Source organism: Rhinolophus ferrumequinum, chromosome 10 (assembly GCF_004115265.2).
Source record: "Rhinolophus ferrumequinum isolate MPI-CBG mRhiFer1 chromosome 10, mRhiFer1_v1.p, whole genome shotgun sequence".
NCBI lineage: Eukaryota > Metazoa > Chordata > Mammalia > Chiroptera > Rhinolophidae > Rhinolophus > Rhinolophus ferrumequinum.
In genome coordinates this window covers 26721198-26748171 of record NC_046293.1, presented here as the reverse complement: position 1 = coordinate 26748171, position 26974 = coordinate 26721198, and the positions used below count along the sequence as shown (strand labels likewise).

The 26974-nt window shown below is 41.9% G+C and overlaps 1 protein-coding gene across 3 annotated transcripts in view; it reads right to left on the bottom strand.

Moving 5' to 3' along the window:
* Positions 1-26974, bottom strand: part of ETV6 (ETS variant transcription factor 6) — a 223750-nt gene that overhangs the window by 125610 nt on the left and 71166 nt on the right. Inside the window, exon 2 of one of the 3 annotated variants that reach the window (XM_033117450.1) lies at positions 5956-6085. The exons of 1 other annotated variant lie outside the window; for it this stretch is intronic. In XM_033117450.1, the coding sequence (XP_032973341.1) occupies positions 5956-6085 (130 nt within the window). The remainder of the gene's footprint in view (positions 1-5955; positions 6086-26974) is intronic. One more of the 3 variants, XM_033117451.1, reaches the window with a different exon arrangement.

Genomic DNA, 26974 nt, shown 5'->3' with positions numbered 1-26974 from the left:
GCTGATTTTCATAGTCACTTAGGGAAATCAGTCAATACTGGGTAGACAGAACTCTAGGCCTTTACTTTCATTAAACAGAAAATGATATATACGCTTCTCTTGGCCCTTGAAAATGGGAAAGCCACATCCTAAAAGAGGCTCTTTACCAGCTTGGGAAACTGAAATTGAGCTCTAGTGAGTTACCTGAACACTGTCTGCCAGGCATATATATAAATTAGCTCTGATACGTGTAAGGAAACCCTCATCAGTAGGTATATTAGAAATGTGAGTCTTAGCAAGCTTAAATTAACAGAGAGAGGAGCCCCTGGAATCAAGCCCACTCAGGTCTGTCTGATCCGAAGTCCCGCCTATTACCATGCCTTTTCACTTGGAAAAAATGAAAGGAAAATGGGAACTGTTCCCAGGAGGTGAAATACCAGGGAATGGGGGTACTTGGTTGAGCTCCACTTCCAGTGGTGGCCATCTGAGGCCTTCACAGCCAGCTCTTTCCTTTTGGTTGCAGAGATAAATTGAACTTCAACTTTTGTTCACAAGAGAGTAAAGAGCAGTAGAAATGGGTGAGCAAAACCAGAATGAATTGCCCATCGTAACAGGATCGCATTCCTGATGAAAGCCAGCCTGTTGGTGGTTCAGCGCAAATTACTGGTCAAGTGCATCACTAGAGCCGTAACTACTCCCATCCCTGTGCCCATGGTCTCCCAGACTCCAATAGTGAGCAATGCCTCCACTTTCAAGTCCGTGAGACTCTGCCATTAAGTTTTCTTCTAAGAAAACTAAATGGTGACTTCTGAAATAGAAATTACATTAGCTTTTTCATGTGCTGTGTGAATCTGGAAAATTCAGTGGGCTTATCTGAGCCACTGTCATCTCATCAATAAAATAGAATTAGTAATACCTACTTCAAGGACCGTTGCATGTTTAAATGAGATGGTATATATGAATGCATTTTGTTACTTATGACAATATAGAGTACTAACTGCAATTATACTGAAAAATTTCCATTTTTGCCTCTTCTTTGGGAACAAAAATAACTTGAAAGTTGTAAAATTGTTGGTTGCTCCAGCTAATTAGAAACAAGAGCCACTGCATCTCTTTTCACTGTCCTGGTTCTAATATAGCTTTGCTTGTCACATGATTGTCTTAAACTCAGTCTGCTGAGAATGCAAAATCGCCAAGTGGGTGAGCGGCGAGGTACCGTTTCCAGAGGAAGGCATTAAATTAATTATTAAACACACACAAGTAGAAGTAGTAATGTAAGAATTTTGAAAGATTCACAAGAAGAGGAAGTAGAGCCAAGGGACTATTTCTGGTGTTCTGACTCTAGAAAACTCCAAGCAGCTATTATGGCTATTTATTAACCCACAATATCATAAACTGTAACCCTATTAAATATGATGAATGAGTCCTAGGTTCCGAATTTTAAATACCAGTTCACAGGGATTTTAGAAAACCAAACTGGCTCTGCAGAATGCAAAGTCTTTGGGCAAATGGCGATTATGTAATTAGATGCAATTATATCAACTAAATGTGAAATGATGATGGAAGGAATGTAGAATAAAGACATTTCTTTATTTAAATGCTGCCCCATCAATCTGAAACATGCTTATTGTTATTACATGGGTAGCCCTGAATCACTGTTTGAGGCCAAGTGTTTCACAGGGCTGGCACAACTTCACGAGGCACCTTTTGCTGTGCCCTCAGCACTCACACCTCCAGGAATTTAGAAAAAGGGGGCCCCTGGGCAGACAAATGAGAAAAAGTTTCTTCCTCACACCATGAGCTCTCTAGTGAGAATCAGAAAAAGGCATGCCTTGCTCCAAGCAACAGCCCTTCACTGCTTAGAGAATCAAGCAGGTCTTGTCAAGGAACTCTTGGGGGTCTTTGGTCCTTTTAAGTGTTGTCAAGCTACGATGGAAGACTCCTGCTCCCTTTAAAGAATGGAATTTTTTGTTTTTATCTATCTGCTATAATTGTCATACTTTAGCTCTTCTACCCTCAAGCTGAAAAAAAATATTCAGCTCTCTTTATGGAAGAAGGGGGAAAAAAAAAGCCTTTTCTATCTTCTCAGTAAACATACTGTGTTTGCTCTCCCGATGAAACAGGAAGTTCCAGGAACCTGCTGTCGGGTTGTGAAAGGGCACTGGCCTGCACATGGGCAGTGAGGAAGCCAGACCAAGATGGCACAGGTCTGGCCCTGCCCCTCCTGACTCTCCTCCTTTCTTAGGCTCAGACTGCCCCTGCCTGTCCCTTTCAAGGCCTCTACAATCACCACTTAACACCCTGTTCCATTTATCACTTTGTTTTTATCACAGGCAAATAAAAGGAAAAGGCATTACTTTCCACTTCTCAATGGCTTGCTAATTTGTCACACTGTGTCTTCGGTTTGGGTATAGCCCTACATTTGCAGAAAAAGATGATGAGAAACCCTTGGTAAGAGAATCTTAAACACTATGATCCCTGTCCTCCCTCCAACTTGGAAAGGATATATTTTAATTTAAGAATGAAAGGAGAAAAAGAAAGAACTAAGAGAGAGGGTTTATCTGAAGATCAATGAGGATAAACAGTGAAGAGAAGCCACTTTGAGGCACACCAGTCTGGTGAGTATCTCTTTAAAATAAGCAGCTAAAAATGCTTTCAACCTAGCAATACCATAAATGTCCTGCTGCTGTCTTGGCTTCCAGATTCTTCCCCGTACTTTCCATGAGCATTCCACCGGGAATTGTCTGGAATCCCAGATTAAAACAGCAATAACCCAATTCCCTTGTTAGAATATTTATTTTCTTTTAGGTTTGGAAACTCAGCTGGGATGCATCTTCAAGTATACTCAACCATCCTAGGGGCTACATGAAATGTTTCTCAAACAGCCTGATGGGCAGCCGAGTCCTGGAACAGGACAGGAAGGAGGGCATTTCAGCCTCATGTGGAAAGCCCCAGCTGCGGACAAACAGCAAGAGCCTGGGAACCTCCACTTTCAGAGGATTCAGTTCAAATGTTAGCACTACTGGTGTCACACCAGGGCTCATACAGATTACCAAGAAGTCAGGTGCCAGAGAATAAGCACTCTGGCAAAATTATCACCCTGACCTGAATCCATAATCTAACAACTGATTATATTCTAAGGTCAGCAATAATGTGACATAGTCCTGCATCTGATAATTATGTGGGAATCCATCGATCCATCCATCCATCCATCTTCCATCATCCAGCCACCTAGTGGAGCAAACCCTTCAACAACTGATTGGCCATAGTCAATCACTTCGACCACTGAATCACTTAGAACAGATTGTTACATTCTATGTTGTAACAGAGCATAGAATCAGTTAAACAGATTCCAGCCATAAAGCAATGCTATGGCCACATCGGTGAATAATGGCTAAGTGTCAACCCTGAATTCATCCATCCATCCAAAAAATATTTACTGAAAACATAGTGGCATAATAGATAAGAGCCTAAGCTTTAGAATCAGACAGAATTGAGTTTGAATCCTGACTTTATCTCTTACTGTGTGACTTTGGCAAGATACTTAAGTTCTCTAAGCCCTACATTCCTTATGTGACATGGATGTAAAAAGAATATCGATCTTACAAGTACTGCTGTGAGAATTAAATAAGACAATTTACATAAAGGACTTTACACAGTACCTGGTACAGGGTAATCCCACAATAAACATAGGCTGTTATGATTGTGTGCGAGGCACATAGTAGGGCCTGGCAAAACAGTGGTAAGCAGCACAGCTGTGGCTCAACGAGGAAACCGTCTACTCCCTCCCCAAAAATTTAAGTGCTGGTATGGAAGAAACAGTTCCAAATAGAGAGATTAATCCCTTAGGTGACAATCATAATATTTTTAAGTTAAGAGGGCTATTAAATATTCTCTTATCCAATCACAATATTGTATGGTAGGAAAACTGAGGATTACAGTGACTGACTCACAGTCAAACAGTTGGTTTAACAGCAGAACTAGTTAAGAATTAAGATTTCCCGATTGCAAGTTAGGTGCGTATGTTAGTTTTACTATGATAACTTCCTATGGAGAGCGGTTCTATGGTAAAAGAGCCGACATATGCGAAGGCATACAGAGTCGAAGCAGGGATTAGGGCCTCCTTGGAAGGATGTGTCAAAGCATAGGAATAAAAAGCTATGAAAGAAACAGCAGCCCATTTGGGACAAGTGTTCCCAATTTTTTTCTCTCTGTACGAGGCGAGGGTGTTTGGTCTGCTTGTTCATTTCTGTATCCCTTGCATCCAGAAGCGTGCTTGGCACAGCATAGCTAATCAATAAGTATTTGTTCAATGAATAAATGAATGAAATTAGGTAGTAGGAGTGTTCATGGCATGTGTGTGTTCCATCCTGAGGTGAGAATACCAGTCATAGGACAGTTTCTGGGGGAAAGATGCTATTGCCTGGCTGTGGTTTCTTTTGCAATCCTGTCTGTTCCAATGGTACCACACAACTCTCCACTTTACTAAGGACCACAGTGCCTGCAGCCATGACCTTGGCACCTTTACAGTCCCAATCTCGTCTTTAATAAAAGTTCACTGTGGAGAAGACGGTATAGTGGAGCTCTGCCCTTTATCTCCTGGCCCAAGTGAAGCGGGAATGTACTGATCGTAACATGTAGCAACTTTGTAAATCTTGACCGACACAGCAAGCTGCAGGAGAATTCTCATGGCCCCCAACTCCTTGCCAAAAGCCCAGCCACCATCCTTACTGTGGGGGAGGAGGGATAAGCCAGCAATATGCCCCTAGTACCTCCCAGCATCAGTCATCTGATTCCCTGAATTATCACAGAAAGAGAAAAGAGAGACCTGTGTCCTCTGTCTCCTATTGTTCTCCACTTTCAGCAAGCAACCTTCTGGCTTTTGAGGAGGGATGAACAAGAGGAGGAGAATAACCTGGGGAGTCATACCATGCCAGAAAGAGATGGCAAGCACAACCGTGCCACAATTTAAGTTATTAGGAATTAACTAGGGAAGGGCCAAGGTGACCCCCAGTGTCCTCCATCACCTGGACTTGTGCCCTCAGGGTAATACTCAAGCCAGAGAACTGGCATTTTCTTGGACACTGTGATCAGGGTGGGAATCAGGTGATTCATTCTCCCCAGCTGCCGCCATCACACTGTATCATCTGGGCTGGGTGGCAGCACAGGAAAGAAAGACAAAAAAGGAAATGACAGGTGTCGGCTGCTTTGGAGCTTGGCCCCAGCAGCACAAGTGTCTTGGCCCTGATGCCCTGCCAAGTTGCAGCTGAAGATTCAGACAGAAGAGGTGGTAGAGGCAAGGGGTAGAGATGATCTGAGAGAGGAAGGTGAAAACACTACAAACTGACTGAAGTTGTGAAGGCATGACGGCATAAGAGAAGCAAGAGAGAGGGGAGTAGAAGAACGGCAGGAGGAAAAGGCCATTTCTAGGCACAGAAAATGAAGGAGAGAAAAGCATCCAGCATGGAAAAGGCGGGTGGAGGCAGGCTCTGTAAAGACAGGAAGAGCACAGAGCATGAAAAGCAAAGCAGGGAGTGAGTCTGACTCAGAAGCTGAGCAAAATTTAAGGCCTAAGAAAACATTAAAGGGGAGTTAGTGTGAATTTAGGAGGGCCAGCTGTCCCAACAAATTCACCTCGCCTCTTAGGAGATTAAGTTGGCTCTGCCGTAGAGTGCCCATTTCCAGATTTTGGGGTAACATGTCATAGCGCGGAAGTGAATCCACTGAGACACCAGGGGCAGAAATCTCAAGGTTTTCAAAACCATGCTGGGGAGGGGGTGAAAGGCTGCAGAGCAGCTTGTTCGCGAAGTCACGGGAAAACCATCTCAGAGCTGAAGTCACGGGAAAACCATCTCAGAGCTTGCCCTTCTCCCCCCTGGCCCTGCGCGGTCAATCCTTCTGACCCTGCAGTCCCTCTGGCTGTCTGTCCGTCTGTCGGCCTGTCCTTCCCCGACCCTGGCGCGCGCAGACACTCACGCAGGTGCGCGGGCAGGCGGATCGAGTCTTCCTCCATCCTGAGCGCTCGGGGCACTGGAACATGAAGTGGAGTCGAGGAAGCGTAACTGGGCACTGGGCTCTCGGGAGGTGTATATGAAATGCGCTCCTGCTGTTAAAAACAAGGACAGGAAGAGGGGAGGGGGGAAAAGACAGTGAACACTTGGAATTGAGGTGTGAAATCAGGGAAAGGGGTGGGGGGCACAAGGGACAAGGGGGGGGTGCATCTGAGCACGGGCAGAGCCAGGCTTCACAGCAACCCCACCTGCCCCCTCTCTAGACACTATAGGGTTGTCTTTCAGCTCGCCAGCATTTGGGATTTATAACGAAATTCTGGAAATGTTTAAAACAGGGTTTTTCCTTTGGACTCGGGGTCAATAGAGGTCCATTATTTTTCTCTCTTTATACTAGTGATTAGTTCAAGTACAAAGGGGAGGCAAGAGGAGGAAATGAAGCGGTATGTCCAAGAGAATGGCTTTAAAGACTACTCTCAAAAAGGACTTTTCCAAGTCACATAATTAATGTCACCAATACATTAAAACCACGTTTCCTCTTCTCTGCCAATAATCTCCTCAGCTTCTAATCCAAGTATGATCCTGTACTCACATCCAATGAGAGGTGAGCTCACAGTGACGGATTATAAATTCTAGATTTAGTTAACAAATCTACAAGCAATATTTTTCTGTTATCTATCTATCTCATTATACAATAACCACCAAAAATATCTAATGTTTTAAGTTTTTTCTTCGTAGTAAGGATTTATCTGTAACAGTAAGAGTATCTCCTTGTTCCTTCGTTCTCCATCTCAGAATCAATATTTCCTTTCCTTCTGAAGTAGTTCAGAGCTCAAAGAATCATCTGCATTTAAGAAAAGTACTGTTTGGGCCTGCCCGATGGCTCAGGCAGTTAGAGCTCCATGCTCCTAACTCCGAAGGCTGCCGGTTCGATTCCCACATGGGCCAGTGGGCTCTCAACCACAAGGTTGCTGGTTCAACTACTCCAGTCCCTCAAGGGATGGTGGGCTCCGCCCCCTACAAGTAAGATTGAACACGGCACCTTGAGCTGAGCTGCCTCCCGGATGGCTCAGCTGGTTGGAGTGCGGGCTCTCAAACACAAGGTTGCCAGTTCGATTCGAGTCCCGCAAGGGATGGTGGGCCGCGGCCCCTGCAACTAGCAATGGCAACTGGACCTACAGCTGAGCTGCACCCTCCACAACTAAGACTGAAAGGACAACAACTTGAAGCTGAACGAAGCTGAATGGCACTCTCCACAGCTAAGATTGAAAGGACAACAACTTGACTTGGAAAATAAGTCCTGGAAATACACACTGTTCCCCAATAAAGTCCTGTTCCCCTTCCCCAATAAAATCTTAAAAAAAAAAAAAAAGAACTTCTACAAATAAATAAAATACTATTAAAAAAAAGAAAGAAAAGTACTGTTTAACTGAAGTACTTATTCAAATGACAAGAAAAGGGGAGGGGAGCTTCAGCAGACCACTGTTTAAATTCAAACAGGCGTTATTTGTTAGATCAATCAAAACTGGATGGAATGGGAAGGATTATTATTTGTTTGAAGTTAAAACATGGCAAATAATGACAAGAAACCAACTATCGTGTTCAGCCAGAAGAGCAGTGCAATTCACATGATACATCCTATATACCCACTAGTTTGATTTGCAGTCTATACATACTAAACATAACTTCCGTTAGTTTCTGTGGTTTAATTGGGCAAAGTAAAGTGGGACACACAAGGTCCAAAAATAGATTGGGGGGAAAAAGATCAGTAAGATGCCACTATGAAAATAGAAATCAGGAACAAAAGAAAAATCACAGATTAAAATAAAGCAAAGGGGTGTTTATGTTTTGGAAAGATAGTTCTCTAACATTTTACATTTCATCAAAGTGCAAAGGGAAGCAGGGGCATCCCCCAGCCCTATAACCAAACTAAAGCTTTTTTTCTGCTCATAGTCTGGAAAGTTTGGTGGTTGTGGTAGGAAGTTTCGATTTTAAATGAATATATGCACATTTTTGCTAATTTCCGAATGGAATCGCTATACCTTCCCTGAGGCATCCTTTACCAGAAACTAGGGCATTTGGAGTATTTCTGTTTAAACAGACACCTTAAAGTTTCCTGGTGAATTTTTAAATTAAAGGCAGTAACATACATCCTAAATTTCATTTCTGTATTCATCAAGATATCCTGAAAAAGGTCACCCAGAGGCGAAACCTTCCCCTTCACTTTTCTTGAACTTTACCAAACATCACACATATTTTGAACAACTCTAACATAAGGATGAGTTATATTTTTGGTGTTTGGTTTGGGGTTTTGGGGGTGAAAGAGGCAAAGACATAAACACACATATGGGAAACATACCAAATCTGCTTAGGGGGTTTTTGAGGTGAAATAGGCTTTTAAAAATAGTCTGTTTTCCTAGGGTAACAAATTCTCCATACACTTCAACCCTTGAATAACCCCCCAGTCCCAATACATATCTAGATAGTTTATCTACCGTTAACTTTATTCCCAAAAATAGTTTTTCTGTTTTGTTATAGTTTTTTTTTTTTTTTTTTGCAGAAGTGAAACTGTTGAAGAAGAAAACATTGTACAGCCAAAGAGTTTTCAAATGGCATAAGTGCGAGACAAAAAGATGGCATTTCATAATGTGATGGTGACTTTCTCTTTAAAGCAAGGAGAAACTCTCAAGAACCTGTAACTACTCCGTATGAGTGACAGGATACCTCGCGCCGGCTCCCTCACTCCTCACCACTCCATTGAAGACAAGCTGGGAGAAACCCAGCCTTCAAAGCTGATTTTACTTTACTTGGGAGGAAATTTACCTCTGGCCTAGTTATAAAAGAGTCAAGCTAGGTACCATCTTTAAAACGTGTATATTCTGACTTGCTAACTACCGTTGCGTTGTACCTTCATTTCACGGTACTTTCTCTGGAGGCAGCCCCCAGTGTGTTTGCATTTCTGCACGGTCCGTCCATCCTTACTGATACATTGAAATGCCACACTTCAGTGCTTGCCCTGGGATTTTATGCCACCTCCCTACCCATGTCCAAACAATTCTAGATGGAGACCACTGTGCTGTTTGATGATGAAACCAATAAAAAGCAGGCCAGACACTGAATGACTGTGGACCCTGAACGACGCTCATTATTAATGACGGTTTCTACTCAGCAAGATTGTGACACCATAAGCTTGGGACCAGAAGCTCTTTTGAAATGGTTCAATATCAGTAACAGCAGTGTGGGCACCTTTATCTTGACCAAGATGGGGAAAAGCAGAATGCACTTCTAGGGCCTCGAGTGATTCTAGGGCCTCTAGCAGCCATTACACACCTACCATGATTCTGGGCTCAGGGGCCAGCAGAGCACTCAAGGGATCCCAGAAAGGATGCAGCCCAACGCGTGGGCTCCCTTCTGAGGAGAACAACACACACACCTAGGAATCCCACACCACAGACTTATTTCCTTTGGTTTTTCTTTTTGTTAATCTCTAGGGTGACTCACGTGGTCCACATTTTTTAATCTATTACTATAACCATGCACTTAACATCTACAGTGGCACATTTAGCAGACTATCAGCAATTAGAAAAATGAAACAAATCCCGCTATCTCAGATGGAGACATCTAGACAGAGAAGCTAAAGGAGACTAACACCCAATTTCCCAAATAAGGGGAACCTCTTTATTCTCATGACTGCTTCCCTGGTCTGACCCCAACAATGAGAAGGGGAGCACCTGCTTAGAGCTTATTCATCTCTAAATAGTCAGTTGGATGAAAACCAAACGTGTTTCATTTTAACATTACAGAGAGGATAACAATTTTCCCAAGAGGATTATAACCACTGCTCTAATTAAATTACAATGCTACAGACAGTGATATTAATGCATTCAAGTGTTGTAGGGGGATAAACTGCCAGCGGAGGTCAATGAAGTGACAAAAAATGCCGTGATGTGCTTACATTATTGTTTAGATGCTGAAAATACCAAACAGGCTGCTCTCAAATTTGTAGACATAACCCATCAAACCAACTGGCAGATCAAAAGGCAGGCACTGCCATTTCTAAGGCCAATTGTAATACCTATGAGTAGGGTTGGGGCAGAGGGCGAGGAAGAGCAGCACCAAGCTCTGAAAAGAGAAAATATGGCTAAAAATAAACTGTAGGCAAGAGATGAAAATGTAAATTTTACTAACCATTATAGGAAGCTTTAAAAAAAAAAAATTTAAATGGAAAATGGAGTAGGGTGGTTGCAAGCACAACTCCTGAAACCAGACTGTGTTCTACTCTCTCTCCTCAATTCTTCCCCCAACTATGAAGGGCCAATGAAGGGTACCCATCTAATTCTGCTCATTTTTAACAAGATTGCTTAGGAACCGGTGACTATCATGTAAAACAAGCTTAACATTTTGTGCTGAGTAGAAAAGTGGCATTTCCCCCATCCCCACCTCATGGCTGCACATTACAAAAGAGTCAAAAAGTGAATATTCTCACTACCAAAAAAGCCTTTCTTATTCAAAGCTATTCAATACAGAGCTTCTGTAAATCATGGGGATCCATCTAGTTTATTTATGCATTTCTTTTTACACCATTAATTCTTTGAAAAGGCTGAAAAGTTGAGAAACTATTGCTAATGAAATATTAACTTCCTGAAAATATAGATAAAGCATTTCTGGAATAGAGAAAGACAGAAATGAAGTTTGGTTGTACTTGCAAAAGGAGCGTTCATAGGTAATTCCAAAGATTCCTCACTGGAGAGCTGAGACATCCTTGGTTTAGCATCTTTGTACGGAAATAGTCCTCATCTCCATTATAAATGCCAGGATTACCCCAATGATGGTTTCTGAAGCCTGTGTATAGCCCCGAGGAGGAAGAGTATCATGGAAAGCGTGGTGACCGTGGCCATTTTCTGGGGGACTGTAGTAAAAATGCCACAGGTACCCTTTGCATCCTGCAGCACTTTGGGGTCCCATCACTGCACTGAAAATCAGCAAACCACACAAGATGGAAAACAGCAGGCACCAGAGATACAGCAGTCATGCGGGTAATAGTCACTATTTTGAGGGAAAGACTCTTTTCTACCCTGCAGGTTTTTAGGAAAGCTGATGCTTGTACTATAGTTGTTTTCTGTAGATTGAACAGAAGAAATTTCTCCTATGGGAAGCAATTTATTGAGATTTGCTAAACTGAGGTCTGAATACACAATTATTTAAGTACACTCTTCTGTCTGCAAAATGATTTAAGGTGCTGACTTTGGCTATCTGTAAACAAGCTTTCGTTAACAAGCAGAAGCGGCACATCACCAAAAAAATGAACCAGACTGAAATTTCAGCTGCACAATTTTCTAGGTGCTTGGTACCATGGATACAAATACAATTTTTTTTTTATACAAATAGACTCTTCAATGTCAATTTCTTTACTTGAACAACTACGTTGAATATTTTGTTTACCCCCAAAATTTTGTGAGATCAACTTAAAGAACTTGAGAAAAGATGCAAACGTTGGTCTTTTTTTTTTTTTTTTTAATAATATACAATGTTCACACAGTCACAGACCATGGCACTGTTGGCATCTCCCCAGAAAGAAACAGTATACCTTAGGATCAGGGATATATCTTAGGATCTGAGGTGTTCAAATATGAATTTTGAAGACCCACCGAATCACGGCAGGGAAGTTGCGATGCTATGTCTCCATCCCTTAGAGGTTCCAGAAGACATCTAAACCAGCAGCCTGAGGCAAGTCTCCTCTTAGTGTCTAGCTCCTCTCCTGAGAGAAACGTCTCTCTGGGTGTTGAGTCATTAGGTTTTTACAACCCAATTGGTCTTTGGCTTTTGGCTTTTACCATGCTTGAAATAATTTCAGGGAAAGAAAATGGGTGTACCCTGTGAAAATCAGGGTGAGTGGGAACTATACTCCTGGTCTCTGGAGCTTCCTCCCTTGGTCACCCAGATACCCATTTAGCCCTGGGGTGGGGGGGCGGGGCAACAAACCACACTCACACTGATATGGGGATCTTCCTAGGAGCTCAGCTTTATCAGTCTAAGAAGTGCTCTTGCTTTAGACATTGAAGAAGATGGGTTTGGAACCTAAAATATGCAGATTCCTCCATATTTAGAACTGAAATAGTCCCTTTCCTCACCTTCCTGGCCTATTACCTTCTAAAATCAGAAGGCAGTGTATTGTGTCTGTCAAACAAATACAATTAAGTCAAAGCATCTTATGTCTCCCTTTACCCAGAACTATGTTATCTATACACAATGAGGTGAATAAAAAGAAGCATTAGAAATAGACCCAGCAATCAAGCGTTGCTGTTAAAAGGTCATTCTGGTTTTTTCTTCCCTATGATTGTCATGAAATATTTTAGGATTCATCATGCATCCACTAGGAGCCATGGCCTGTACTCAGCATTACGAATGCTGCCACCATAAGTCCTAGCATTTCCAAGATGGCCCTAATACTAAAAATTCTGTGTCATTTTACCATAAATACATATGGGTATTTATGTATGGTACTTATAACCCTCAGAACATATGTCCCAATCTTAGTTGGAAAATATAGTCACTGTAGGAAGGGCAGCTAGCATTAAGAGAGCCCTTAGAATGAGCTTCCTATGAAGCCTTTATTTCAGACTCACAATAACCCTGTAAGGAAAGCGTCATTATCTCCATTCCACATGAGGAAACTGATCTGAAGACTGCAGGGGTTGAGCAATCTGTTCAAGTCATCAGCTTGGGAAATGGGATAGTTGGTAAAAAGGAGAAATAAGAAATTACATTTAAATAGCACTGGCCAGTCCACAGTGGCTTCACAACGTATGGGGAATCCCAAGAGATAAGTTCAAGCTGGCGAGAATTGTTACAGCTTTAGAATATTTCAATGCTTTGGACCCTCATTTCTCACAGAGTTGTAGTGGAGTTCCTGAGGGTCAGTCCACAGAGCCACCGAAGCCAGCCTGCCAACTTTCTTAAGCCTGTTTCTTATCCTATGGGGAGCATGGAAGGAGGGAGTCAACACATTTAGCTTAAGGAAGGGGGGGTCCAAATACGATGTACGAGAGAAGTTCTCCTGGCATGCTCTCTGCAGCCATCAATATTCATCCAGGGATGTGCATTACCTGTGGACAAGATCAGCAGGGACAACAGCGCATTTACAGATGGCTTCTGCATACAATGACATCACCTTGTGCAGAAATCTTAGGTAACTTTTGAGTAAAAATACATTACTTTTGCCTCTAACATTTTCTTAAACGACAACAAAATACATTTCCCTCACTCGACTTCTTTGCATTTATCCAAGAGTAGCAAATCTAAACGTACAGGTGAGATAGGAGCAGTGAGGAGGAAAGGCCCCTGTCAACATTTATTCGGAACCTGCAGTGTGCAGATTTCTATACCAAGAAGGAGCTGAGTCTGCTTCCAGAAAGCACAGTGGCCACAATCCAACAAGGTTTCTCCAACGGCCTGCAGATGCAGATTCCCCTTCTCTCAAATAAGGAATGGAAGAAGGCACTAAGGACATATGTGGCCTGTGGTGGGGGAAAGATTTAAAGGATCCTCCTAGATGTCTTCAAACACAGGAAGGATGAAGGCAGGAAAGGGTTAAGGCTGACCTGTAGCATCTCAAATGGCAGGGCCAGCAGTACATACCTGTGCACTAGAAATATGTGTGTCACTTACTGTTCCCCCAAAAGCTGATTTAAGCTGAGACTAGAAGGTAACTTTCAAAGGGGTTCCTGCACTGGGAAGGAGCTCAGGTGGAATTTGAAGTGACTCATAACTCTAAGATGCTGCTTCTAAATGATCTTGCATCTACTGACACGTCAAAGGTTATTAATTACAGTGTGGGCAAAACAGAGCCAAACAAAACATGAATACATACCACAATCTGCTTCTCTATTGATTAGTCCCCCGAGTCCCCTCACAGGATCCTAGGGTTCTACCGAATATAATTAGAAAAAGCACTCGTGCCTAGAACTAAAAGCAACCCCTTTATAGACAAGCCCCCAAAGCCAAAAACTCAAACAGATTTCTTTATTGTCCTAATTTTAAAACATTTTAATTAAGATCCTTTCCAACCTTGAGATGATATGGATTTTTTCCCTGAATTTCTTAAATATTTCTGACATGAATAGTAAGCAGAATCTCAAGCTGTGATTCTTTTTCATGCCAGGTTGTGGTTTCCAGGGATGTGTTTTGCTCAAAGGGTGCTCAGCTCATTTGGCTGGAACCCAGTGCTGATGCAGAGGTCACAGGCTTTGGACCTGGGTCAGATAATTAAATGCGGGCCACTCCATGCCTCAGATTACACCCCTGATGCCTGCCATGATGTAGACGACTGCTTTAGCTCAAAGTGGAGACTAGGTGAGCTCAGCACCACACATCACCATTCCTGGAAACCCCAGGAGAGTGCGTGTCCTATTGAGAGTGGGTCATCTCAGTATAAGAAAGGTGGTGTGACTTTATTTATACAGAACAGGCAGCCATTACTTCTTGGAAAAAATAAAGTATTGCTGCTGGATTTACCCAGAAATGCCTCTAAGCTTTTGATCAACCTTTTGAAAGAGGGTCAACTAAATCCTTTCTTCCTAATTCTAATAGCAGAAAAAACAGGTACTTAAATTAACAGCAGTTTAGATCCTGGGCTCAACAACGTGGCCAAGTTCGGCTCTTTATTAGCTGCTTTCTCCTCTATCAGTGTTATTCCCTTTAATGGTTTGGCTATTACAATTAACCAATCTGCAGTGTCCCTGCCTGGGGCTAATGAGTAATGAACTGCGAGATCTGCTATTTCGTTGTATCAAGGGCGCCATTAGAGAGGCTTCTCAATTTCTCCCCCCAGTGGAGAGATACCTTCCAGGCATGTTCTACCTGCCATGTGACTGCCCTCCTACAGCATGTACAGTGCCCCTGGGGTGGAAGCTCCCCTGGAATCCTGAGACCTTAAAACCTGGGCAGAGGAAACAATGAGGATCAGGCTTCTGCAGAGCCCAGAGGCAGAAGGAGCCCAAAGGGTTACTTCAAACCTGTGCATTAGCCATTATTCCTCCCTCCTGTCTCACCTGCCTTTCGTGCCTCATAAACCCTTCACCCCCTTCCCAAGCAGCTTTCTTCTTTCCGTTCCAACGTCACTCTGGGTTTTGCTCATCGTCATCTCTCGAATGGCTGTATCTGAACGTCTTATAAAAGGAAGAGAGATAAACAGAAGCTATGGCTCAAACCCACAACCCCAGCTGGTTGCTGGGGGTGGTTGGAGGGGAGGCAATTTGGACAGACCTCCTTTAAAACTAAAAAGATTTTTTTTTTGGGGGGGGGGCCTGTGATCTATCTTTACAAGATGTCTATAGCTTAAATGGACCACGTGCCGAATAAAAAGGTTTGAAAGACTTGATACCAGAGCAAGCTTTACATTCTAATTCTACATGAGAGTGATGTGTAGAAACGCAGAATGAAGTCTCTAAAATGGGAGACCCAAGGAAGCTGTTTGCACGAAGTCCTACAAGGTCCTGACTGGATCCAGCCCATTTCCAATGAACCAGGAGACACCCCCAAGCCCCCACATGCTTCAATCGGTAAGGAAGAAGGCTGGGTTTCAACCACTGCTATGGTCAAACTGAACAAATTCCCTTGCTCTACATATCAGATAATTCCTGGGTTGCCTCAGGCAGAAAAATAGAAAAAGCCTTGTAAACTATACCTGGAGTAACAATCGCAAATTAGATCTGGAAAAGATTTATATGTCTAGAAAATGTTTACTTCCAAAATAATTTTCAATAAAACCATGTAAGGACACTATGCTTAAAGAGCAACATAAAAGAAATAAGTCAGTATCTCCTCAGTGTTGCTGTCTGAGAAATTGGCATAACCATACCCAACCTTTACTGTCACATAATATTATTTTAAAGATAAAGGAGATGAAGATTATAAAATATTATAAGTTTCTTGAAACACAGGCTCTCTGTAAATGCAAAGCATTATTATTATGAGGAATTTGAGAAGTCCCAAATAAAGTATTACTTTTATGTATGCTTTAATAATTAAACTTGTCTTTATGTTGTAAAATGGGAAATTCACTTAATTGAAACGACTGAAGACTGACAATGACTTCACTATGTGACTGAGTAATCAGGGCCGAATTTATCTTTTTTCCTCCAACCTCTATAAGAAGTAACATATAAATAACACTGAATACTGATTGAGAGTGTCATACATCTGCATTTCCTCTTCTGGATAAATTTTTCCAGAAGTAATAACCACCTTGGCAAGTAATTTCTACCTCTACTTGTCAAAACTCATAGAAATTCCCTGATTCTTAGACACAAGACTCCTTATAGGCGCTCAGAAAAGGCATCTTCCCCTGCCGTGTGGTCACAGTTCGAAAGATCTGGGACTTTTGTTTTTGACACCTGATTACTACTGACAAGGTGAGTGTTACTATAAAATAAAAAAAAAATGCCATCGGTGTCAATATCATTCTAAAAATATAATGACAGGGATGAGAATGAAATATAAATGTGTGTGTACCATGCTAACGGTGATTAACAGAATATTAAGCAGCTTGAAATAATAAGGAAATTCATGTGTTGTACACGTGTAGCCCTGTGGTTAAGACTAATCAATAGTTTATTTTACGTAAGATCCTGTGCTTTCAGTGCTCAATAGCAAATGAAAATTATGCTTGAATGTCCACATACTTCAGGAACTCAGGATCAGCTCACAATTTAGGAAACACACATTTTAAAGCAGGTATTCTGAATCTTGGCTGCACACCAGAATCATCTGGAGAAGCTTTAAGAAAAAAAATTCCCAGTATCCACATAAATCAGCCAGGCATCAGTATTTTTAAAGCTCCCCATGTGAGTCCAATATGCACAGGTATAAAGCTGAGAATCACTGTCTTAAATCAAGACATAAATAAATAGAGTAAGGCAAGATGCATCTTAAATGATTTTCACAATCGGTTTTTAGAAACCTTATGAACCAATGTGTTAATTGTCCTTCCCTACTGAGTAAATTGCTATCGTTCTGCCTTTAACTGTAAAATGGAGATTATCAGTGTAATACAGGAAGTTCCTGAATGATGACTACCTGACCTATATATTAATAACTGCCCAGACAGGTGTGTCTACAGTGGTTCCTCCTCTCTCCCAACTGCCTTTGGAATTCCCTCATCCTCTAACCCCAGGAGGGCTGAGCAGCTTCACTTTCTGGAGCTTCATGTCAGGGAGCCCATGTTTTCAGCTCCGGCTGCACTTGAAGTGTGTATCAGGAGCGAGAGAAGGTTAACCAAGGAAAAACAAGAAGGAATAAAAACCATCCCATTTCTGGCCTGCCCTCACTTCCCTCTCTCCTACCCAGAAGGCTCTGTCTTCATGTGCGCAAGCCCCAGACCCCCTTCTGCTCACAAATGAATCCATATCAAGTAGCCTGGAAACTGAAGAGCCTCTTTTCCCTAAGTGTGTGATGCCCGTGACGGCTATCAGGGCTGCATTGGTGCCATTCTAACGTGGAGAGGTGGACGTGGTTCCCTCCCCCAAAGTAACCTTGCTACTCGCATTTAGGTCTTTAGTTTTGCACAATGAATTATCAACTGACTATAACTTGAAGAAATGCCTTGTACTCCAAGTAGCTGACTATTACAATAAAATCTTAGAACCCTAGAAGGAAAGCGCCTACTAAGGCTTTTAACCAAGACAGTTTATAGTCCTTCAATGCCTGCTGCTGTGTCCTTCTAACACCCCTAGAGTCACGTCACCAGAAGTAGCACAAAACCCACTTGATAGATGTAAGAATTGAGGTTGAAGGGTTAACAACATTCTCAGATGAATCACCTACTTTCTCTGGATGGAGCTAGCAGCCCTGAACCCAAAGTTCTCATCTTTCTCCAGTTACCCTCGGACTATCATGCTTTTTAAAATCTTGGTTATCAGGATAAAGTCTGTGTATAAAGTGACTCTGAATGGCAGGAGTAGCTTACTTACTTAAGAACCTAGCTGACTGATTTATTCATTCCTTGATAAAAACATTCTCAAAAAAATAAATAAAAATAAAAAACCTACTGGCACTTGAAGAACTCAAGTTCTTCCTATAAAACAAAAATTTTCAACAGTTTCTAACCATTTTGATGGTATTAGTAGTTTCTCTTTTCTTCCTTTAAGCAAAATGCAGTTCTAAAACAGTGACAGAATTGTGACACGAACCTGACGTTATCATCTGAAATTCACTCAGATGTTGAAACTACTAGAGTAAATAGTAATTCTCTTTGCATCTTTAGAAAGCAACTGGCAAACCAAGCTGTGAAAGCACGCAGCAGTATCACCAGGCAAGCCTTACCAATGGTGTCAACAACAATTCCAACATGGAGACTACAAAACTAAATCAGTCTGATTTTCCAAAGTTGGCCTTGAATGTGTTACCTTTAGATTACAGGACAAATACTGAGAAGATGAAAACCTCTGCATGACCTTCAGTATCCTAAGACCTAAAATAAATAATGATCCCACTCATTTCAAACCACTGTCAAGAAACACTCTAGTTCAATAAAGGTGTTTAGACAACTTCTTACAGTTGATTGTAGGTTTTTAACTCTATCATCCTGATTCACCACTTTAAGTAGTTCCCTCCCCGTTCATGGACTCAGACGCAGGCACCCAGGCAGGGCTTCCCCTCCTGCCTCTCCTCAAGCCTCAGACCAAGTCTCCCAAGTCCATGCTCACCTGATCTCCTCAGCACACCCTGCCCTTGAGTTTGGATCTAAGGCAACAGTTCCTTGTTTCCGGGCAATGGTTTGCTGGAGCTTGAACTTTGATTTTCCTATGTCCACATCCGTGTTTGGGGGCCTACCTCACCTTCACCTGTCTTCAGATCCCAACACCAAACTGGAGCCCCAGGCCCTCCCACTCACCCAGGAGAGGAGGTTGTCATTAGCAGAAAATCCTCCATGAGCAGGGACCTTGTCTGTCTTGTTCACTACCATATCCTCTGCATGTTGAACGGTGCCTGTTGGCTCACAGTAGGCACTTGTTAAGTATTTCCTGAATGAATGAATGAATGAATGAATGAATGAATGAATGAGCCACATGAGATGATCTCAGAGCATTTCTCAATTTCTCAGAGCATTTCTAAACTCATCTTTGTCTTGTGTTTTCCTTAGGGCCATCTAGCGACTTAGTGACAAAGGTTTAAGTCAAACTGTCTACATAAACATCTTGCTACAAGCTGTCAATACTACCCCACCTCCTACTTCTCCTCTCCAGGGACACATTCACTGTCCGATTATCCAGTTACGTGACTTGTTTTCAGGCCTTATTCAAGGTGGTGACAAGTTCCTGGAATACTTTACTTCTTAGGACCTTATCCCAGAAACTCTGCTGCCTTTTAAGATAGATACTCTATTGCTTGTCCTTATTCCAATTTTGAGGAATGATGATTCCTCAGAAGTACTTTAGAAACATCTCTTTTAGGACTTTCAGTGCCAGTTATAGATAATGGTTTATTGCTCTTTCGTGTATCTGACCTCAACCTTACTCATCAGACGACGCCAAATGATTCCAGCTGTTTCTAAAATTTAAATCCCATGGAAGGACCAAAGTTGCTCATTACTCTAATATCTGTGTACTGTTTCTTCCCCAGGTAGACACACAAAAGTGGTGACACAGACGATGTTTGTGTTGTTCACTGCACTCCCCCAGATCAGTCCCTAATACACTGCCGATATACAACTAATAAGTGGTGAGTGAATGAAAGAATAATATGAAGACCTTTCCAAAAGATTTTTCTTTGATTCAACAAATACCTGCCTGGCACTGCTAGGCGATGAGACTATGGACATGCATAAGAAAAAATATCTTCTTTAAGGAGCTTAAAGTCTAGAGGGAAATACAAAATAAGGGGAAAGGAAAACAAAGTATTATTTATTGTCAACTCTTATGTAACAGGCAAATATATTACTTCATTTAAATTTCCTAGCAATCAAATGAGCGTGATATTTTAATCCCTATTTTAAAGACTAAGCAACTGGGATTCAGCAATGTTACACAACATGCTTAATGTTAGTAAGTGACATGCCAGTCTTTGAACCCAGAGCCTAGGGACAGCAAAACCTACGTCCTTCCTTCCATGACACCAAGCAAGGCGTGTACAATTCAAGTAAGTGTTTTGTCTTATAAGTGACGGCTTTTAAACTCTGAAGGAAAAAAGACTTACATGGATATTTGGGTGCAGGCAAATATCCTTTTTTAGCCTTATCCCATTCTACTCTAGAAATCACGTTAGGTGAAACATCAACTCTCATCTCACTAAGAAGTACTCCAAAGACCAGCTGCTTTGCCCTTATTCCTACACGCATCAAGAAGTAAGGCTTACTTAATCGGAGATCCATGACCCCCGTTCTGTGCTGATGTTGGGATGAAGGTACTTTTAGTAGAAGTTGTCATGTGAAGTTGGTAAACCTACAAATGCCTAAAGAGGGGGTGAATGGATTAAGCAGCAGATAAACACTGGTACACATGGAGCTGGAAGGAAGGAGGAGCCTTGTTAGCAGGAACTAGTGTCACTAAAAGTGGCCACCTTTGGGCCGTAAATTGCCAAGACATTTTGCCCATTCTTACCAAGGAGAAGATGAAGAATGGAGCCTTTCAAGTTTCATTTCAGTGACATTTTAAAGGGTCAAAAGTTTCACATTATGACAAAAAACAACAACAAACAAACAAACAAAAAAACAACAGCAGAATCGAGGCACCACGTTTCCCTTTCCTTTAGACTTCTTCAGTCAGTTCTCAATATATTTTTGAGCAGTGCAGAGTGGTGGTTAAGAGCTATACTGGAGGCCTGAGCCTCGTTTTGAATCTTGGCTCATGCACTTAAACTGCATGACTTTGTACAAGTTACTTAAACTCCCCAAGACGCAGCTTCTTCCTCTACAGAATGGGGTAATAACAGCACTGGCTCTACCTGAAAAGGTTGTGAGGATTGAAAAGAGATAATGTAACTAGAACTTAGCATCGGGCTGGGCACATGAAAAGTTTAGTAACTACCAATGACATATGCTGGTGTGGTGACAAATCTTAAGAACATACAGATATACACACATATAGACATGGTCATTTCTGAGACGGCTTGGTGGCTCCATCTGTGGTAGGCTCAAGATATCACATAATTACATAGAGAACTACATAATAAAAAACACAATGCTCATGTAAAACTATTATCTATTTTAAGCCACTTTCAAGAGGCTTTGCAAATCATCTGTTTTTAAGCAGGGGGAAAAAACAGTGGGCAAAGTGGAAAAATGGAAATTAAAAGACTCGATTCCTATAAAGATGCTGCAACAGAGGTAGCCACTGCCACATTTGCATGTTCTGGCATGAATGGATAATCCATCTACCCGGATTGGGTAGATACTTCAATAGAGATATTTCAAGGTAATTTCTGTAACATAATATCCATGTTCTGCCCAAAGGGAAAACATGCATTTGGTTCCTTTGATTAACATGTTAGTGACTCCATGACACGCCAAGTGGTCTGCTGGGCAGAGGTTTTCCCGCTGTCTGCTACAACAATCAGTACAGTGGGCCATCTGTCAGCGTCAGCTTCACCTGGACTTACCGATCCACTGTGCAAGACCACTGAGCATGCAGAGGGGGTTGGTGTGGAAAGTGCCTGCCTTGCTCCAATAATGAACACATTTCATTCCTTGCATCGCGGTAACTGGTTCTTTGCTAATGACACCTCTTTTCCGGTTGGTTCCATAAACATTCGGGGGCAGTGTGGCCTAGTATGAGTTGTCAGGAGGAGAGCCCGGTATAATTATTCAATCTGCACCCACTCATTGTGCATTTACTCTCTTTTACTTGTAACCTTTTCTGTAACCTCTGAAATTAAACAGAGGGGAAAGAAGGAAAACAAGGTGATGTGTCAGGGAGCATGGTGCAGGCAGAAGGGCTAACGGAAAACGAATAGGTAAATAAAATACATGCAGCACCTTCAATGTGCCAGACACTGAAGATGTGAAACCTTTCTGTTTTATAAATGAAATAAACGAACTCTCAGCAAGCTTAAAGAACTTATTTTCCAACGTCATACAATAAGTGGTGCTAGAATTTGAATCAAGGTATGTCACATTCCAAAGCCATGATCCTTCTACATGTTCTCCCCAAAATGAGGAGTAAGGATCTTTGGCAGAATGAAAGTGGTACCATGGAAGCATGGAAGATAGTAAAAAAATATATTAGAAAGTGTTTGGAAGTTCTAGTGTTCTACACGATGATTGCAAACCTGGAGTTGGGCAATTTAAATATAAGAGAGCATATTCTGACATACAGGATAATGTATTTAGGCCCAGTTGTCAGCGTACCCCTAAGCACAAGAGTTGTTCTAAGTCCTCTACAGGGAGGAAAAGGAAGGGATGTCTGTTTGTATGTCAAGTGCACCAGGAGAACCATGGCAGCCGCCCACTCCCTCCCTGACACTGACAAAGCAGCACATTCAAACAGCACCGTGTAAGATGGTAGAAAAAGATAATGTGGCTATCATGGGTGGAAATACCCTAAACATGTTGAAAGATTGATATTTAAAGGAAAATGTCCTCCTGTGAATACAGCTTATTAAAAGAGATGGAGTCCATTTTCTTTTCGAACTCTCCTGCTTCCTACTTCCTGCTTCTTTCCTTATAGTAAGTTTAAACAGAAAGGGGCCCTAGAAATCGAGAACAGCATCCTAATTTCTCAGATGAAAAATCTGAGAGCAACAGAAGTATTTCAAATCACACTTCTTGTTTCAGAAATCAGGTAGGTATCAGTTCTTGTTTTCGTTTTTCACCATATACTGTAGTAAAGAGAGCCAGGATAGATTTAAAAGGAAAATTTAAGAAAAAGAAAAAAAAAACCCAAGAAACCAGAAATTTTACTTTGTAGATACAAAGATATCCCTATGTATCTTGAATTCGCCTACCTCCAGGACTGTGTGCTTTGAATCTTCTACCAAGTGACATTAAAGATTTGTACTGTATCATTCACAAATTACTGCCTAGGTCATTTCTAAGGCACCTGGGCAGGTTGGAGGTAAGGATTGTGGGGTGAAGGGATTTCTCTTTATACAGGGCTCCCTGCACTATTCGCCTTCTTGGCAATAACCAACCGCCCTGGCTTGCCTGGGACTGAGGGGGTTCCTGGGATGTGGGATTTCAGTGCTAAAACCAGCAAAGTCCCAGGGAAACCAGGACAAGTTGGTCTCCCTATTGCCTTCAGTAGGGCCACATATTCAATTGAGCTAAAAGATCCAAACAGATAAACGGCATTTAGCTGGAAGTTTTAGCCGATCTGACACCAGCTAAATGGTAGTTAACATTTCAAGTTTTTTAGAAAAGAAGCAGGATGAAGATTAATGAGTATAAAGGGCTTTGAGCCCTTGGGGAGGAAGGTATTCTCAAAGTAGGAAGTGTTAGGTCCATAAAAGAAACAATATGAAAACGCAGTGGGGCTTTTTCATACCTAACAAGTATGACTAAACCTCTAAACACTTCCTGTTCTGTCCCATGTTTTTCTGAAATTCGCTTTTCCCTATCGGCCAAGAAGGTAGAAAAAAAAAGTGTTCTCTCTTCTTAAGAAGAACAGTGGGGAATTTCAAAACCTCCAAAGACTTTTAAAGTTTAGCAAGCTCTTGTTTTCATATAGAAATATTATGGGGAAACAAACAGCTCTCATTTTTCTCCATAAGCATCCTAAATTCTGGCTACATGTAATTTGGGTAAGTATAAAACCATTTGATTAGGAAAGGTAAGTATGTGCACTTAGGTAACACCCATTCATTCAGCCACCTAGTTATATTTAGAATCAAAAATTTTTATTGTTAAACACTGTGCTAGGTGCTGACAAGACAACATCAAATAAGGAGAATATGTTTTTCTTTCACATATCACAGTATCCTAAAGATCCAAAACTGCCTTTTTAGATTTATTCACGGGTCTTCTTATTGCACGGGAGAAACAGAGCCATCCCGCACAAAACACTTCACAATTAAATAATTTCACCCAGGCAGAACTTCCCATTCAAAAAGAGCAGTGCCACAAAAAGCTGTCTCACTTTCACCACGTCTGAGTCACCAAATACACAGGAGGCACTCGGCTTAAAACGGGGTAGAAAGGCTGTGAGCCAACAAAGTGGTTATTACACTGGGGCACATGTCAATCGGTTGCCTTACTCACAAGAACAGCTTAAAACTGCCCTGTATACATATTTAGGAAAAGCATTCTCCTACCTTCTCTGATCTCCTGGAAGCATGACTTGAATAATATAAGATTCTAGGGAAGGGCAAATGGCAGCCCACTGAGGGGCCAGAGGGCCCTGGGAAAGGCTTTCTTTCCTTCCACCTCCACTCCAATGGGCTGACTGTTGTAGCCTCCAAAACAAAAGAGGAAAGTTAAAATTAAGCTCACAAATCCACCTACATTCTGCAGTGGAGAGAGCTGCTGACACCATTCTAGGTAGCTGGAGGATGAAGTCTAGAGAACAGGGATGACAGGGTGACAGGAGAACAGAGCAGGAACAATGGTCAGATGTCCACCCAGCAACATGGCCAGTTCATCACAAACAATGCCACCTCACCAAAGACTCTACAGTCCTTGAACTCAGCTTGCCCCCTGGGCTGCGACGGACTTCCCGTCCTTGATTAGACTCCTGCCCGCGTGCGGGGCTTCGGGGAGCTCGCTGGGCCTCAGTGACTTGCACTTTTGTGCACATTACAATTGGCTTCTTTGAGCCTGGCAATCCCAGACCAGGGGCCTTATTGGACTTCCTCTGTTTATACAAGACTTGTCAAGCAGGTTATGCAGTTTTTCTGCCACTTTTCTTCCAGACACTTCTAAAATACCAAGATATCAGGAAGCAAACGAAGAATAGGGTTTTCTCACCACAATCCCAAAGACATACAAAGGCTTTCATAGGCCATAGGCTTCGCTGAAAGCCTGCCGCTGTTCTCTTAAGTGGTGGAGTGTGTTTTTAAAGATTGTAAGGGAAGAGTTGTCAGAAGTAAGGTCAAAGTCAAATGCACTGTGTTTCTATCATTACGGCTGGCCCCTCTCCAGAGAGAGTAAAATACACCCCTTGAAGCTGGCGGCAAGTCCTGCGGTTGTATCAATAATAATTTTCACTTGCCTAGAAATATCTCCCAGGAGCACAAAGATCTTCATAAACTTCCCTCTCTATTTTGTAGATCTAGAAAAAGTAGTAGAAAGAAATTAAATGTCTTTGTGAATCAGCAAAAAACCTAGGGATAGAACCCAGGACAGCTAGTCTTCCTGCTTTAACCCAGATATCCGGCACACCACAAAGAACATGGTTTTGTTTTGTTTTGTGTTTTTTCACTACAGAGAAGATGACCTTCAACTTTAGACATACAAGGTAAAAAAAAAAAAAAAAAAAAAAAAATCTTAAAATACACCAGTTATTTTTTGGAGAGAAGAATCAATAAAACAGTAGCCCAGGGCACAGTTCTTTTCAGAGGTCAAGATGATATCTAACCAAGGTCAAGAGTGTTGAGAACCAAGAGTTCAAATGCCAGTATCTCCTTCGTGGTATGAGTCAGTCATACTGAGATTGCCTCAGGGTTAAGGAGGGAATCATCAAACTGCCAACAGTAACACCAAATAGGACTGGGAAACTGGCTCCTCCTGTCGTATCTCCTTTTCCTTTCCTAGTACAGTAGGTGACACCCAGGGAGCAACCCTCTCATATTCTGGAAGAGTCCACTGATTAGGCATGAATACATACCCACCACTCTGTTCCAAGATGGCTGCCTAGCAGCTCTGAGGACCTTCAGAAATATTCTTCAGTTAACAGTACAAGGCCTTTGACAAGGTCTCGATCCTAATTCCCCGCCCCCACAAGACTGTACTAAGATCAAATAAAATCTTGAAAACATGGGCAAAGTTCAACCCACAGCTGCCCCTCCTAGGCCACAAACTGGCACACCTGGCCATTTGGCAACTGTTCCTTCCTTTAGCAGATCTTACCTGCCTGCGCAGGAAGCGGTGATAAGGCTAAAAATAAAGCTAGTTCACGTTGACTGCTATGGTTTCTCACACTTGAGCAGAAATCAGTTTAGAAACAGAACCTTAAACTGGTCAATGGAATGTCACAAAACCATCAAAAATAACAAAGAGCATGTATGGCACAGTGTTTTGTAAACTATAAAGCCCTACATACAATGTTACATGTGATTATTTTGATATAAAATAATGCTCAACGTAGAATATTAAATTGTAAATAAACACCGATAACAATTGTGGACCTACTGTGTGAGCATGTGGCTAAAGACCTGAAGAAGTCAGGTACAGGTAGTTGGTAACTATGTAAAAAGGCTCGATTCAAAAAAATCATTTGAAGAGCTTTAAACATTTAAGAAATGTTAAATAAGTTTAAATGGTATCTCTTATTTATAAATGTCTACGATCTAACTTGAGAGTAAAACTAGCATCATAAATCTCAGCTTGGAAGGGGGTCTCCAGGTAGCCTGCAAGCCGGCCCAGCCCCATCTCCTCTATCACCCACTGCAGAGTAAATGAACCTAGTATCTTTTTAAGGTGTAGGCTATTCTCTTGTGCTTGCTAGTGTATAATCCATCCCTAATTTACTCCTTTGTGCTGAACAAATTCCAGCTGGAAAGAGGAATGAACAGGCCACAGAAGACGTTCCATAGCTCCGTTCACGTAATTACCGATCAGCCCATCTTCTAACTGGAAACAGAGCCACCTTCCCCTGCCAGGGTCAGGAGCGGCACTTGGCCGTAGCACTCTATACACACCTGAAGACCACCAAGCCCGTAAGTGTCTTCCCTACACACTTTCTTCACTTTTTATAACGATGGAAGTCAGATTCATTCCTCCACACTTTTATTCAAGCCTTTGAACTGGAAAATCAGCTCCAAGTACTGGAGGCTGTATTTTCTTAGCTTTCCTGATTTCTTGTTTTCTGAGTCTTTCTTTAGGATTACTGTTCTTCTCA